A 14,815-nucleotide genomic window follows, 5' to 3' on the forward strand; every position below is an offset into this window, starting at 1 on the left:
TAATACAAACAGTAATCGATCCCAAAATCATGGTTAATTTTCCTAAGGGGCGGTGAACAGTCTTACAAAAGCGAGAGCTTACAAAAGCAACAGTAAACACTACATCAATACTGTGATGTTAGCTAGCAGGCTAGCGGAGGCAAAGCTTTGCCCTTTCTTTACATCGCAGCAACAACATAAAACATATAATTGTAATTAATAGAAAATGCAAAGACATACGAACAAGATGAGATCCCTAAACAACAGATTGTCCTGACAAAGTGGGAACTGCTCCATTTCAGGAGAAGCTTTTGTGCGTAGCCTGCAGCTGTTCTCCATAAAATGTGCAGCACACAGATACACGTTGGGATTATAATGTTCAGGAACAGTGTTAAAAATAAATTCTAAGTTCGTCAACCTTAGGAAGGTCAAACAAATGAGTTTTGGAAATGGGTGGAAAAACAGTGTCTCTTCAGTATAGCGACAACACTGTCTTCTCCAGCGCAGCTCAACCAGGCCTCGTCCCCTTCTGTGCGTATTCAGTGGGCGGAGATTATTTAAATGAGTAACATTTTGACTTTATAAGATCCGGGAAAATCACGTTGAAGTCCAAACGAGCCGTTCGTTGTAGTTCTTGAAAAGGGGATTCTGTTAAATAAAAACTACCTTTTTGAGTGGACTTTGAGTTTTGCAACCTTGCAGATATTTTTTACGCTCAAACGGCAACATTACACACTAACTAAAGTTGTAAAAAAAAGTGGAAAAATAGGACCCCTTTAAAAAACACGTCTCAAGGGCTTGTAGGGCTTTTTCCATTCCACAGCTACTCGTGTTTTTAGACTCAAAAAGTACTCCGTGTGATCACCGCTTCGGCTCTTCGTAATAAACTAGGCATAAATGCATGATGCTGTTTTGTTCATAATTGTTTACGTGATTTATGAAATTATATTTGATTTATAAACATTAGTATAAACCTTATGCACTTATTTTCAGACACTCATGTCATTTGTATTGCTTTGAATAAACAATTTAATGTGGTGCGTTAATATTTTGCTCACCGCGCCCTCTTGTGGCCTCAGGAGACAAGCCTAACTGAAACTATGCCTTTTAAATTTGAATATAATTTGAATATTAGTAATATTTTAGTATAAAATTCCAATTAAGTTTTTCAGCCATTTTGACAGCCCCATTAAGGTGTTTTCTTTTGACCCCCTGGGCTCTTGAACACAACACTTGATCACTTTGACTGCCTAGTTTCCATTGATTCTTTCAAACACTTTTCAAACAATTTTTCAGCAGTTCATTTACATCATCGTAAACTTTGAATTCTGGGTAATCCCTATTTGGGATTGAACCTGCAACCCCTTGTGGTACCATCACGGTCTTAACTGTTAAGTTAGTTACAGTGGTGTCATATGAAGACTCTGAGAGCATCACCTTCTGGCAGAAGTGTTGTGTGCTGATGGTGAACACATCCAGGCATCGTGAAGACTTCCTGAGCTCCTCCTGCAGGATGATCAGCTGCCGGGCCTGATCTTCACATCTCTCTTTCAGTCTCTGCATTATCAACTTCTCCCGCTCGGCATCCACACCGTCTGAACGCCCGCCCAGACGGGCCACACATGACTTCTGACGCACTGGGAGATATGAAGAAATATGATAAAAAAAAAAAAACTAGTTAGTACGAGAATGAGATTTCTTATGCTATTTAAAAGGTTCCTAATTTTGTTTTGGAGGTCTCCTACAATAGGTTTACATGCATCCAACACCAAACGAAAAAAAAAAAACCTTTAAAAGGATAGTTCACCCTATGAAAATTCTGCTATCATTTACTCACCCTCAGGTTGTTCCAAACCTGTATGAGTTTATTTACATTTTAACATACAGTCAAACCAAAGATTATTCAGACACCAGATTATTTTTTTACTAGTAGTGGGTGCAGGAATTTATAGTTCATTTATGTAAGTGAGAATAGCAAAATAAAGTAAACTGTGACATATTATACCCAAAAACTCTTCATACAGTGGACTACCAGTAAAATCTATACAAATTTGGGACCAAAAATTATTCAGACACTTTGACCTGACCATGTTTTGCTTAAGTGTATTTTCTTTAATTGCTAATGCGACCTTTTTACACCACAGACTGAACAAAATTAAGCATTGCTTGGTAATTGGTTTACCTAAATTGGTATTATCTAATTGAGTACTTAAATTTAACAGATGACAGCTATTCAACCTAATTCATTTGTGAGACAGTCTAACAGAAGGATGGCCGAAAGCAGTGAAATATCTACTGATTTGATAACTCTGAGTTCATGTCGTATTTTATTACCATTTTCTAAACTATAGCGAATAAACTGATAATGTGAGAAATGTTGAAGGTGTCTGAATAAATTTTGGTTTGACTGTATATTTAAACAAAAATTAAATTGTAATTATATTCCACACTATTACTATTTTCACTGTATCGACTGGTCAAATAAACGCAGTGAGCATAAAGGACCTCTTTCAAAAACCACAATCTTACCAATCCCAAACAATTGTTAACATAGACCATCCAATCAGATTTTAGAAGAACTTTTTATAAATATGCTTATATATAATTTGTGAATGTTTACAAACTGACATTATGTATTGGTATGTCACATTTATTGTGTATTTCAACTGAATTATTGAGAATACAGAAATAAAAAACTGAGCAAAACGTAAAATAATCTTATTTTAAGACCTGTGATGTAAATTTTTCCTCCATTAGTCTGGAAGCATTAGTGAGGGAATTACTCTCCGGTTTCCTAATGGAAGTCTTTAGTCTTCACAGTGTTGCTATGACAACCACTAGTAGCTGGTTAATGAGGGATGTGAAATGACTGGGAGGGGCGATAGGAAGAAATAGACCTCGCACGGTCACGGGACACTCACCGGGGGACTGAGGCTTGGGACAGACCACTGCAAACCTCTTCGGGGACGACACAATGGGACGGCTGATTTCTCCATCCCTTTGAAACTCCTTTCTAGAGGCTGTAGAGAAACAAAGAGCGCATTTATTATATGATACCGTAGCTTTACATAAGGATAAAGTAAGTTCTGAAAGTGTCCACTAGCTGGAGCCCTCGGTCCACTAATGTTTCTCTCATACTGTGACTGTAGTGATCAGCTGTGGTGCAATGCATACTTCAGCCACTAAAGGGCCCTTCAAGAATATACTGTATATATATATATATATATATATATATATATATATATATATATATATATATTAGGGCTGTCAAAAGATTAATCGCGATTAATCGCATCCAAAATAAAAGTTTGTTTTTAATAATATATGTGTGTGTACTCTGTATAATTAAATTTGTATATATAAATACACACACATGCATGTATATATTTAAGAAAAATTTGTTATTTATATATAAAAAAATATATATTTATATATAATATAAACTATATAAATATATATATATACAGTATATGTATGCAAATATTTCTTAAATATATACATGCATGTGTGTGTATTTATATATACAAAATAATTATACACAGTACACACACATATATTATGTAAACACAAACTTTTATTTTGGATGCGATTAATCGCGATTAATCTTTTGACAGCCCTAATATATATATATATATATATATATATATATATATATATATATATATATATATATATATATATATAAATTTAAATTAACTCGGAATACTGGAGAATATGTTACATGTTATATTATATATATTTGTAATATATTATTCAGCATGAACACTGCTGAACTGATCAGAAGTGACAGTAAAATATTTATAATGTTGCAAAAGATTTAAATTAATGCTGTTATTTTGACCTTCATCAAAAAATCCTGAAAAAAAGTAAATAAAATTTAGAAAATTAAGAAAATAAGCAGCATAACTGTTTCGATATTGATAATAATAAATGTTTCTTGAGCATCAAATCCTCATATTAGAATTATTTCATTCTGGAGTAATGATGCTAAAAATTCAGCTTTGATCACAGGAATAAATTACATTTTAAAATATATTCACATAGAATATTAGTAAATAGTAATAATATCTCACAATATTACTGGTCTTACTGTATTTTTGGTCAAATATATTCCTTATATATATATATAAAACAATAATTTACAATAAAAAAAGTAGTTTACATTAAAAGAGCTTACACATTTGATGAACTTTATCATTTAGCTTAACCCTCTAATAATGCTTTACAGCTTTTGCACAAGCTTTTAAAAAAAGTCATAACTTAATATTTTTCAGCTAAAACCATATTGTATCTGATCAATAACTTGTAATTAATAAATAAATGTAAACATTTTTAAAGTTTTGAATGTTACTGTTTTTACCATGCTATTACTTCATTTACCTCCTTTTTATTAATAAAAAACAAAACAATTGAAAATGTTACTAGAACTACAGCAAAACCAATGTGATGCAAGAAAAAATATATTTTATATCAATATTTCTGATACATTTTATTTGTATATATCATTAGATGGATTGAATATTTATGAGAATTTAAAAAAAGAATCAGCATAATTTCATGTGTAAATGGTTACATTTTTTTATTTAAAAGATCTGAAAAAATAAATGATGTGTATTTTGACAGTCTTAACATGTTTCCAAAGTTTTATTTTCGTACTAAAAACTATGGATTTAAAAAAATAATAAAATGATATACCTCTTCTGGGAGGGTTTAATAGTGTATTTTTAAATAAAGCTCATTGCTATTATTGCTTCGTAAGATTTGTTCTCCATCAGAGCGAACGAATCTACCTCTTTATAAGCCATGAATTGATTTTGTCCATAATTACTAGGTTTGCTCAATTCTCTGTAAGAGTGAGAATATTATTCTGTTATTATTATTCTAATGTCTTCAGCTATCGACCGGCTCTTCTCCTTCAGTGACTCTTTAACACATAGAGATGATAGAAATACGTGTTTATTTATTGCAACTTTTATAATAATAATAATTGTATTTACAGTTCTATACATTTTGATATCTCACATTTCGGTAAAGTGATTAAAAAGTAAAGAGGTTAGTTCAGTTATCCAATCACATCCAAGTTTTTTGTTGTTGAGGTTAGGGTTTGGCTAAATTGGTTAAAAAATTATCCGCCTCAATTGAGCACAAACGTTTTTAGAATTTATGCGCATCTTGGCGTTTCCATTTAGCTTTTGTGTGTGTGTGTGGATGGAAATGGGCGGATGGAAACCGCTTGTGACACACCTCTTCACACAGGGTCATGTGACTGCTGCGTGACACAACATTGGTCAGGTTACATTTGGTGGCAAAAGTATCAGACAAATGAATCTGTGATAACTATAACACATATCACTACGCTCAAGAGCTGGCGGTGGCGCGACTTACCCACGGGTGATGCGCGAGGGGGAGTGTGCAGAGAGCGGCGGCTGGGGGGCGGGGGGTTATGAGTTCTGCTTTCATCACTGTGTGGACCTGTGGAGAACAAAAGAAGCTTTGAAGAAAATATCCTTTCCCTGTTGTTCTGCACTTACACTACCACTGAACATTTCTATGGTACACTCTTAAAAAGGTTATTTATTGGCATTCATGGTTTCATGGAGAATCTTTAAAGGCATATTTCACCCAAAAATGACATTGCTGTCATTAATAATTCACCCTCATGTCATTCCAAACCTGTGAGACCTTTGTTCATCTTCGGAACACAAATGAAGATATTTTTGATGAAATCCGAGTGGTTTCTGACCCTACATATGCAGCAACGTCATTGCAACTTTCAAGGCCCAGAAAGGTAGTAAAGACAACGTTAAAATAGTCGTGACTCCAGTGGTTAAACTTTAACGTTAAGAAGCGACGAAAACCCCCAAAACATCATCCTCCTACGTTGTTGACGTAGTGTAAACATCGCAGCGCTTCCTGGATATACGTCAGAATGCCTTTGCATTTATATATATATATATATATATATATATATATATATATATATATATATATATATATATATATATATATAAAAGGAAACATCAAAAGTTTGGGATTGGAAAAATGTATGTCTCTTATGCTCATCAAGGCTGCATTACTTGATCAAAAAATACAGTAATATTATGAAAATAACTGATACCATAACTGTACCATAGTACCGCCACAAAACATTTTTAGCCAGCAGTCTCTTAACAGCATCCATAATTCATCCAAGAATAAAGACTGCTATCTTTTCCTCAGCCTCATATCTTTACTAACCAGAAAGTTCACGCTTTTCTTTCCCACTCAATGAAGTCATATGAGTTCAGGACAACATGAAGTTGAGTAAAATATAACAGATTTAAAACATTTTGGGTGAACGGTCTCTTTAAACATTTTCCTAGGGCCCTGAGTTGCAAACTCATGCCGGTGTCCAGAGTAATGTGGCGTGTTCTGCTGACACCGCAGACATGTTGTCTTCACCTTCCTCCTCTCAGATTTATAATGGATTTTTAGCCAGGTCTCAAAAACGCTGACACATCCTCCTTCACACTCACACGCGCTACAAGCTGAACAAGTCACCGCAAAGAGGCTGCAAGGATTAATGATTAATGCGACACTGTTAGAGATCAATAAAGTCGAGTGTTAAGTTTTCAAGGGTTTAACTATTCATAATACAGTGTTGTTGTTGTGAATGGATGGTCTAATCGTAAAATTACTACCTCAAAAATGCAGCATTCATGGTGTATGCAAATCAACAGCCAAATGTCCTTTTGACGCGTGCAAAACCTTGAGACCCTGTATTACAATTAACACATGAGCAACCCAGCTAACAAAAACATGTTCTAAGAACGTTTTGCTAACATTCTTATTACGTTATGAGAACGCTATCTCTAAAGGTTCTCTGAATGTTCAAAGCGTCCATTTTTTAATGTTTTAAAAATATTGGTTTCTTATGCAAAAGGAATAGATTATGGGGATTTTACTTAGAAAACATTCCAGTAACATTTAAAACATTTGTTATGCGAACCTCAAACTAAACCGTTTCAGAAGAAAATGTTTCAGAAATAAATGCACCGATGTGTCGGCCAATAATCGTATCGGCCGATAAAAGCAATTATTTTCACTATTGGCCATTGGTAGACCGCAGTTGATCAGGGCGAATTATATCATGTCAATGAAAAAGGGGGTGGACAAATGTGCCACACTGCAATTTATACTGTGACAAAAATGCCTTGTGTTGAATGTAGGGAAAGTTAACGTGACGATAATGCATTTAACAGTTACGTTAAAGGGATAGTTCACCCAAAAATGAAAATTCTGCCATCATTTACTCACCCTCAAGTTGTTCCAAACCTGTATGAGTTTCTTTCTTCTGCGAAACACAAAAGAAGATATTTTGAAGAATGGTGGTAATTAGACAGTTGACACTTCCATAATATGCCGTCAACTGTTTGATTACCACCATTCTTCAAAATATCTTCTTTCGACAACTAGGCGACATCTAGTGTATATATATCTATGCACCAGTCTGCATACGTCACACACCAGGATGCTCGCGCGCCCTCGGATCACTTGGACGTGGCTGTGTACAAGAGTTAAAAACGATATAAATACTGTTCGTTTTCTCACACAAACCGCTCGTTTCGTGTCTTAGGCCATCGATGTGTACTTACGATGGGGAATTCAATTGTTTAATTTGGACGATGGGGAATTGTTTTAATTTGGACTCTGTGCATGCTCTTTGAGACAGTGACCACAGACCTGCATTAAATGACTGTCAGACAAGAACGGTTTGACCTAAAAATATCAAAATTGAAACTACTGCGGAAAAAAAGACACCTACATCTTGGATGCCCTTGAGGTAAGCTAAAACATACCAAAATTTAATTTCAAAGTGAACTATCCCTTTAAAGCAAGCTCTATTTGACCATATGCATCACCCGTAGTTCAAGCCAAGGTTGCAGGTCTGTGGTTTTTCCCTACACCAAACATTATTTTAGCGCGTCTGTGTTGCTTTGTGACTTCTGATAAGAAAGCCTCAGCTTTCAAATTCTGTCCATTTCATCACGAAATTCAAACAATAAATGGCAGTTTGAAGCTCTTAAATGTCTTTTCTTTCAATTTAATACAAGATACAGCGCGAAAAAATATGCATGAATATCAGAAGGTATGTTGAAAGATAAAGTACAACTAACCAAAGTGTAACATAATCGCTCTATCTGTGTTTCAACCGTGGAAAGACGTCAATAAAAAAGCTTGTGAACAATATCACTTAATGTTGAATTTACCTCAGGAAAGTTATCCTATGTTCAATTCAATGTAAGTTTGTAACTTATACAGCTATAAAAACACTTTCTTTAGAAAGAAGCATGTTTATTGTTAATGATAGATGTATTTTTGAATAAATCTGTCATGAAGACCAGTGTTTATGAAAACTATGAGTTGTATGCAACCATTTCAGTTGAATGTAATTATTATATCTGAAAATAAATAGCAGTTAAATATAATAATTTGGGTTCTGTTGTTAATTTTAACCTTTAATATTATAGCAATGTACCCAGTGAGAGGGTTCCCTGTATAGTTTGCAGCATTAGTTGGAAGATATATTTTTTCTCTTAAAATCAAATTATATCGGCAGATATTCTTAATAATCATGATCGGCTGAGAAATTTAGTATCGGTGCATTCGTTTTTGTGCTAACATTTTGAGAACATTATTAAAGACCAGACAATTTCGATCAAACATTTAATTAATGTTCCTGGAAGAACGTTTGTTCATAACTTTGAGAGAATCTTGCCAGAAGTTCTGGGAATACAATCTGAGTTCCAAGGATAAAAGCGAGAGAGAAAGTGTGTATAAAAAAACACATGATGCTGATGCTAAAATGCTAAAGATATGCTGTCACAAGAATGATTGAGTCCATATCAGCAGGAGATGGAAGACGTCGGCTGGCAAATGGCATGAGGTGTTGTCAGACAACACACGACAGCAGGACGTGTGCATTATTTATGATGAAGCATTAAAGGTTTCACTGTCTGACGCCTAACAAGTACATGTACAGTATATTTGATGCACATTCATTTATGTGACTTGAGACTGTCTTCTAGAATTTCTTCTAGATAAACTTTTAGAATTACAAAATGAATCGTGGTGAATTCATTTAACAAGAAAACAACAGCAAGAAGCTTTGCATTAATTATAGCAATGCTGAAAATATCTTATATGGAATGGGGCGCCCTCGAATATTGTTTTGGACAAAAGGGGGAATTCACCGCGGTCAAGATGGGCTATTTAATAAACACGCAAAACAAACTTGAATCGGCTGAAGAAAAATGGCTGTGGTGCCAAAAATTCAACACCCATAATGCAGTTTTGATTTTGCCTCCACCCCTCTGTCAATCCGGATGTCTGTGGGCAGGAATACAAAAGTGCAGAAGTTCGATTTTACACACACAAGTACAAGTACATTTAGATTACGTTTAGATTACATTTGACCTAACTCACATTGATTTGAATAGGATAATATTGTACCATACTGAAAAATAAATAAATAAATTATATATATATATATATATATATATATACAGTATATATATATATATATATATATATACAGTATATATATATATATATATATATATATATATATATATATATATATATATATTATATATACAGTATTTATATTTATATATATATATATATATATATATATATATATACACACATACTATATATATATATATATATATATATATATATATATATACACACACACATATATACACACACACATGCACACATACATACAGTATGTGAAGGAACTGCAGAGGATTTTGAGTTTAATGAAAAGCTAATAATTAAATAAATCATATACAATTTTTAATAAAAATAAATAGTTTTAAAATAATAAAAATAAAAATGTGTTTGAAAGACAAAAGCATAGCAATACATGGTTAAATGACTTACTGAATGATAATTAAAATAATAATTAAGGTGTTCGTCAGGAGTTGATTCAATAAACAATGTTGCAATGTAGAGAAAACACTTTTTAAAAATTAATGATTTCTGTAAATGCAGTGATCCAAAGCTGTGTGTCTCAGATTTCAGTGATACACTGTAAAAAAAAAAAAAAAAAGTTGAGAAAACTTAAAAGTTTAAGGCAACCAGCTGCAGGACATTTTTGAGTTTTCTCAACTTACGTGTTTGAGTTATGTCAACTTTTCTCAACTTTTTTCTTGTTAAATAGTTGAATAAACTTTAAAAACTGAATTTGTCATACAAAACTTAAGTTGGATTTTTTTACAGTGTAGTCACATGACTAGTGGCCGGTCTGTGTGAGCGATTACACAAAACTAGAGGACTTTCTGAATGTATATGCGATATGCTTTTTTTTTTTACATAGGGAAATTTAAAAGAGTAAAAAGAAGTAGTAGGGAGAATCAGTTGATTTACTGCCATTGTGAAAATAACATGTAATCATGTTATCAATAAAAAAGTAACTGAAGTCTGATTACGAGTATTTTAAAATGTTATATAATCTAAGTACAAGTGCATTTTTGGAATCTGATTACATAATCCAGATTACATGTAATCAGTTACTTCCCAACACTGTTTATTTGTCAGCAAAAGTCCACCGGATGATGCAAAATGCGTCGTTTTTTTTGGTAGTTTGCATTGTTAAATTACACTGTAACAATAAAAAGCTGGGTGAAAACATGTGAACGTACCCTTGAACTACAAATCTAAATGATGTTAGAAAAAATGTCCACACCTAGAAAAATAATGGAAATTAAAACTTAAAAATTTCTATAGTGAGTTTTCAGTAAAATATGGCATGGAATGGCCTTAATTAAAGTTAAACATTTGAACAACAACAATAATAATAATCAAGAATTTAAAATAATAATTAAAATATTAATAAATCATTGACAACATGTTTTTATTCCCCCCCAATCAGGCAAATGGGCTCTTATGAATAATGTACGGTATGTGACATGAATAAATCACAAACAACACTTACATGGGTGCAGGTCTTGCTTTTCAGTGTCTCTTTTTAAAACAAAAGTAAAAAGGGGTACAAAATACCCCAGTAATGAAAACATTTTGTGCGGCAAATTCGTCCGTCAGTAGAGGAAACGCATCCAAGATCCAGACTTGAGATGGCAAAGAACATCATCCGCTTTCAGAAAGTTAATCTGATTTTAAAACTCCACTGAGTCGCAAAAAAAACTCAGACTTACAGCGAATCCTGAAGATTACGAATTATGCAGCATTATGAAGACTTAACGGGAGGACTTAAAACCCTAAAAGTCATAGCAGCCCGACTCCTCTCTAACGCACTTTCCCAGAGAGGAAACAAGAGTGAAAGTGGGGACACGGGCCTAGATGTGGACACTCGGGAGGGGTCGACAGCTGCCCATTATATTTTATATCCCGAGCACGGCATCGAACAAAAATGCCGCATGCACATACAAGTCTCTGGATTTAAATAACAAGCAGACGAGTCTTTGGGTTTTTAAGAGGAGACATAAAATTGGGAAGGCGCCACTGTTGACCCCTCAGCTGTCCGAGCCGAGAGACAAATGTGTCCCCACTATAGCATCAGACATGTCAGGACGTCTGCTGATGTCATGACGGGATGCTAAACAAGGGTGTGGTTTCAAAACACACTGTACTTACAGTACAACTCTAAACCCCACAGAGAGAGAGAGAGAGAGAGAGAGAGAGAGAGAGAGAGAGAGAGCACATACATGACTCAGCAGTTTAGAAACACTGTTAGCTAGACTCAGCATTTATCTGCAGTCTTCAGGGAATGACTGCAGTGAATACAGGCTATAAATGAATAAGAGGAGACTCAAGCCTTTCAGTCGCCATGAAATCAAAATTGATAATGTTTTTTTATGGAGTTATTTATCCGTGCACATCTCTTTTTTTTATTCATCCTCTTGCAGCTCATCTCTTCTCTTCTCTGATGATGCGTTTACTGGCATGAGGGCGGGGCCACCTGTCACTCACATGAGATCCACCAATAGCAAATCCCAACCATCCAATCAATTCCCCATGGACAATATCAAGTCCCGCCATACATTTGTTCTTGTTCCAGAAGCTGTTTCACTCGAATATTCGTCAAAATAGGAAAGAAAAGACTATCGCAACTTCTGTTTCATGCCGACTTTAAAGACAAGCCCTTTAACATGTCCTGCCTCGACTTCCTGTTTGGAAAGGAAATACCAACGAGGACTATAAGACCTTGACAAAATTGACCTATGCCCTGTAAAAATGATATGATCAATAAGTTATGACAACATCTGTTTTTACATCACTTTAAAGGGGGGGTGAAATGCTCATTTTCACTCAATCTCCTGTTAATCTTGAGTACCTATAGAGTAGTATTGCATCCTTCATATCTCCAAAACGTCTTTAGTTTTATTATATTTATAAGTTAAAGATTGGCTGTACCGAGTCTTTCCGGAAAAAACCGAGCGGCTGGGGGCGGGCCGTGTGGGCGGTGTGCTATAGCTGTGCTAACTGATCTAACAACAACACAGAGAGACATTTGAAGTAGTTTACTCACCGTGACTGCTCGATCCTTAAGCATTAGACGATCTGCAAATAAGTCGATCTGGGCTTTGTTTATAAAACAATCATCGTCGAAATGCAGGGAACAAAGAGTCGTGCACAACCTCCGTTGATGCTTCGAAAAAACTTGCTTCAAACTCCATCCACTATTCCCTTAACGCTGGGTTCTTTGGGAATCTGTGCAGGGTTGTCTTGCCCTGCCAACCAAAAACCCACTTCTTTGGTGACATTGACTTCCCTAAAAGCCGAGCATAGCGAGTATTTTGGAACAAAAATACTCCTTCAAACGTACAACTTAACTTTTGAAACTTTGTCCATGTTTAGCATGGGAATCCAACTCTTTAACAGTGTAAAAAACTCAGTATGCATGAAACAGCAATTCACCCCCCCTTTAACTCATCAAAATGTTATACAAGATTCAACTCTTTTTTTTTAGGTCAGTTTAATGTAATTTAAGTTGAAATGACTTAGACATCCAAGTTGATTGTACTTAAAAATTTAAGGCAGCAACTTTTTTTATACACAGCGTGTATACATTAGCATTTGCTCAGCTGGTGCAGGAGTCAGTCAAGTCACATGCCTTGTTTTTTTCTGTCAGATGCTAAGAATTAGAACTAGCGATGTCCGATTCATAAAAGTAGCTGTCCGAGTCAGATTTTGAGTTGTCTTTAGCCTCACTCTTAATGCGACACGCAACAATAGTGTCAAAACCGGTGACAGAAATGGCGGATGTTTTCATACATGCAGTATTCAAACGGCATGTCCAAAGATTTCGGCCGTTAGGAACATCACAATATCTCAGTCTCCTCCGTCGCTGAGTTCTGCACAAGGGGGCAATGTTTCAGAAAAAACTGAAGCTTCCCCGGGGGCCGCCATTGATTAGCAGACCATCACCTGCTGTTAGCATTTCATTGACTCCCATTCATTTTGGCGTCACTTTGACTGCGAATAACTTTACATCTGAGGCGTTTAACCCTCTGGAGTCTGAGCGGTTTTCTGGGCCCTTGAGATGTTCTGACATGCTCTTACATTTGTGCTTTTTTCAGTTGCTTATAAACATATTAATGGCAAAGGTGTAAATTCACTCTATAAAGCACAAACAGGGCTACCATAATATGTGAGCCACGTGTATGTACATGTTTTAATTTTTGAGAGAATAATGTTTATGCGTGGATTTTGAAAAAACTAAAAACTAAAATTTCTGAAATAAGGCCACAAAACACATAGTAAATATGTGTCAATAAGACTTTTGACCAATGGATGTCGTCGCCTATAGTTTTTTCTTCAAAATTATGTGAAAATAGTCTTGCTTTATCGTTCAAATAAAACCATACATTGATTTAAATTGATGTAAAACAGGTTTTGCTTGGAAAGCCAATATGCGAGGGGGCGTGAACGAGGAGTGGTTTTCACCTGAATTACCACCCACTCTGCATAATGATGAGCCATTCACACAGGTGTGAAACTGGCTGAGCCACAATGCTTGGACAAAAGATATTTAGAAGAAGACTTATATTGACCATTTAAGATTTTGCTTACATCTATCTTGTACATATGTTGTGCTATTTTATTAAAAAGGTTACAATTACAACAATAATTACAATTTCAACAATATTTCAAGTGTACTCTTTCTTTGTAAAAAAAAAGAAAGATTATAGGCCTACATTTTATCTATGTATTCATTACTTTGAATATAGCCAACATTGGAACAGCTAACATCTTAGTTGATGACTTTATTTTTGACAAAAATATTAGGCTATTTTATATATAGAAATTGCTAAACAAAAGCTTATTTGACGAGGCAGTATATTCTACAGTAAAAACTGTACCCAAATCTACTAAACAAAATGTTGTCTTTCATATTTCGCCTGACTGTAAAGTTGTTTTCATGAAATATTAGGGCATATAAATGTTAATTTGCAGTTTACGTTGCTTATACAAATAGCCAACATTTTATTTCAACATATTTCAGTCGATTTTTACTCATCTCAGTATAGCAATACAGTTTGCTAAAACATCATCATTCGTTGACGATAGGCTTATTTACTTTAAATCCAGGAAAGTTGTTAATGAAAAAATTATTAAAATTAAGATACAATTGATACAAAACGAAATTCGTTTTAAAGAAAGGATTTGTACTTTCTGTTTTGAGGTCTCTGTGAAAGTTTGAAAGTCTTTTAGTGTTTTTTTTTTTAGAGCTCGCGTCCATAATGGAGAAAAAACAGCGCATGCCGTTCTTAAACAGAAAAAAACTTACTAGTATTCCTCAGCTCGTATTCCTCGTATTCCTCAT

At 34.5% G+C, this 14,815-nt stretch overlaps 1 protein-coding gene across 1 annotated transcript in view; it reads right to left on the bottom strand.

Annotated features, from left to right (window-relative positions):
• mtus2b (microtubule associated tumor suppressor candidate 2b) overlaps positions 1–14,815 on the bottom strand; it is a 50,810-nt gene that overhangs the window by 16,178 nt on the left and 19,817 nt on the right. The window contains exons 5-7 of the mRNA XM_079885510.1: positions 5,365–5,451; positions 2,901–2,999; positions 1,417–1,616 (exon numbers count right to left, since the gene is read on the bottom strand). Of these exons, the coding sequence (XP_079741636.1) occupies positions 1,417–1,616; positions 2,901–2,999; positions 5,365–5,451 (386 nt within the window). The remainder of the gene's footprint in view (positions 1–1,416; positions 1,617–2,900; positions 3,000–5,364; positions 5,452–14,815) is intronic.

Source organism: Squalius cephalus (genome assembly GCF_949319135.1).
Source record: "Squalius cephalus genome assembly, chromosome: 11".
In the NCBI taxonomy this organism is placed as follows: Eukaryota; Metazoa; Chordata; class Actinopteri; order Cypriniformes; family Leuciscidae; genus Squalius; species Squalius cephalus.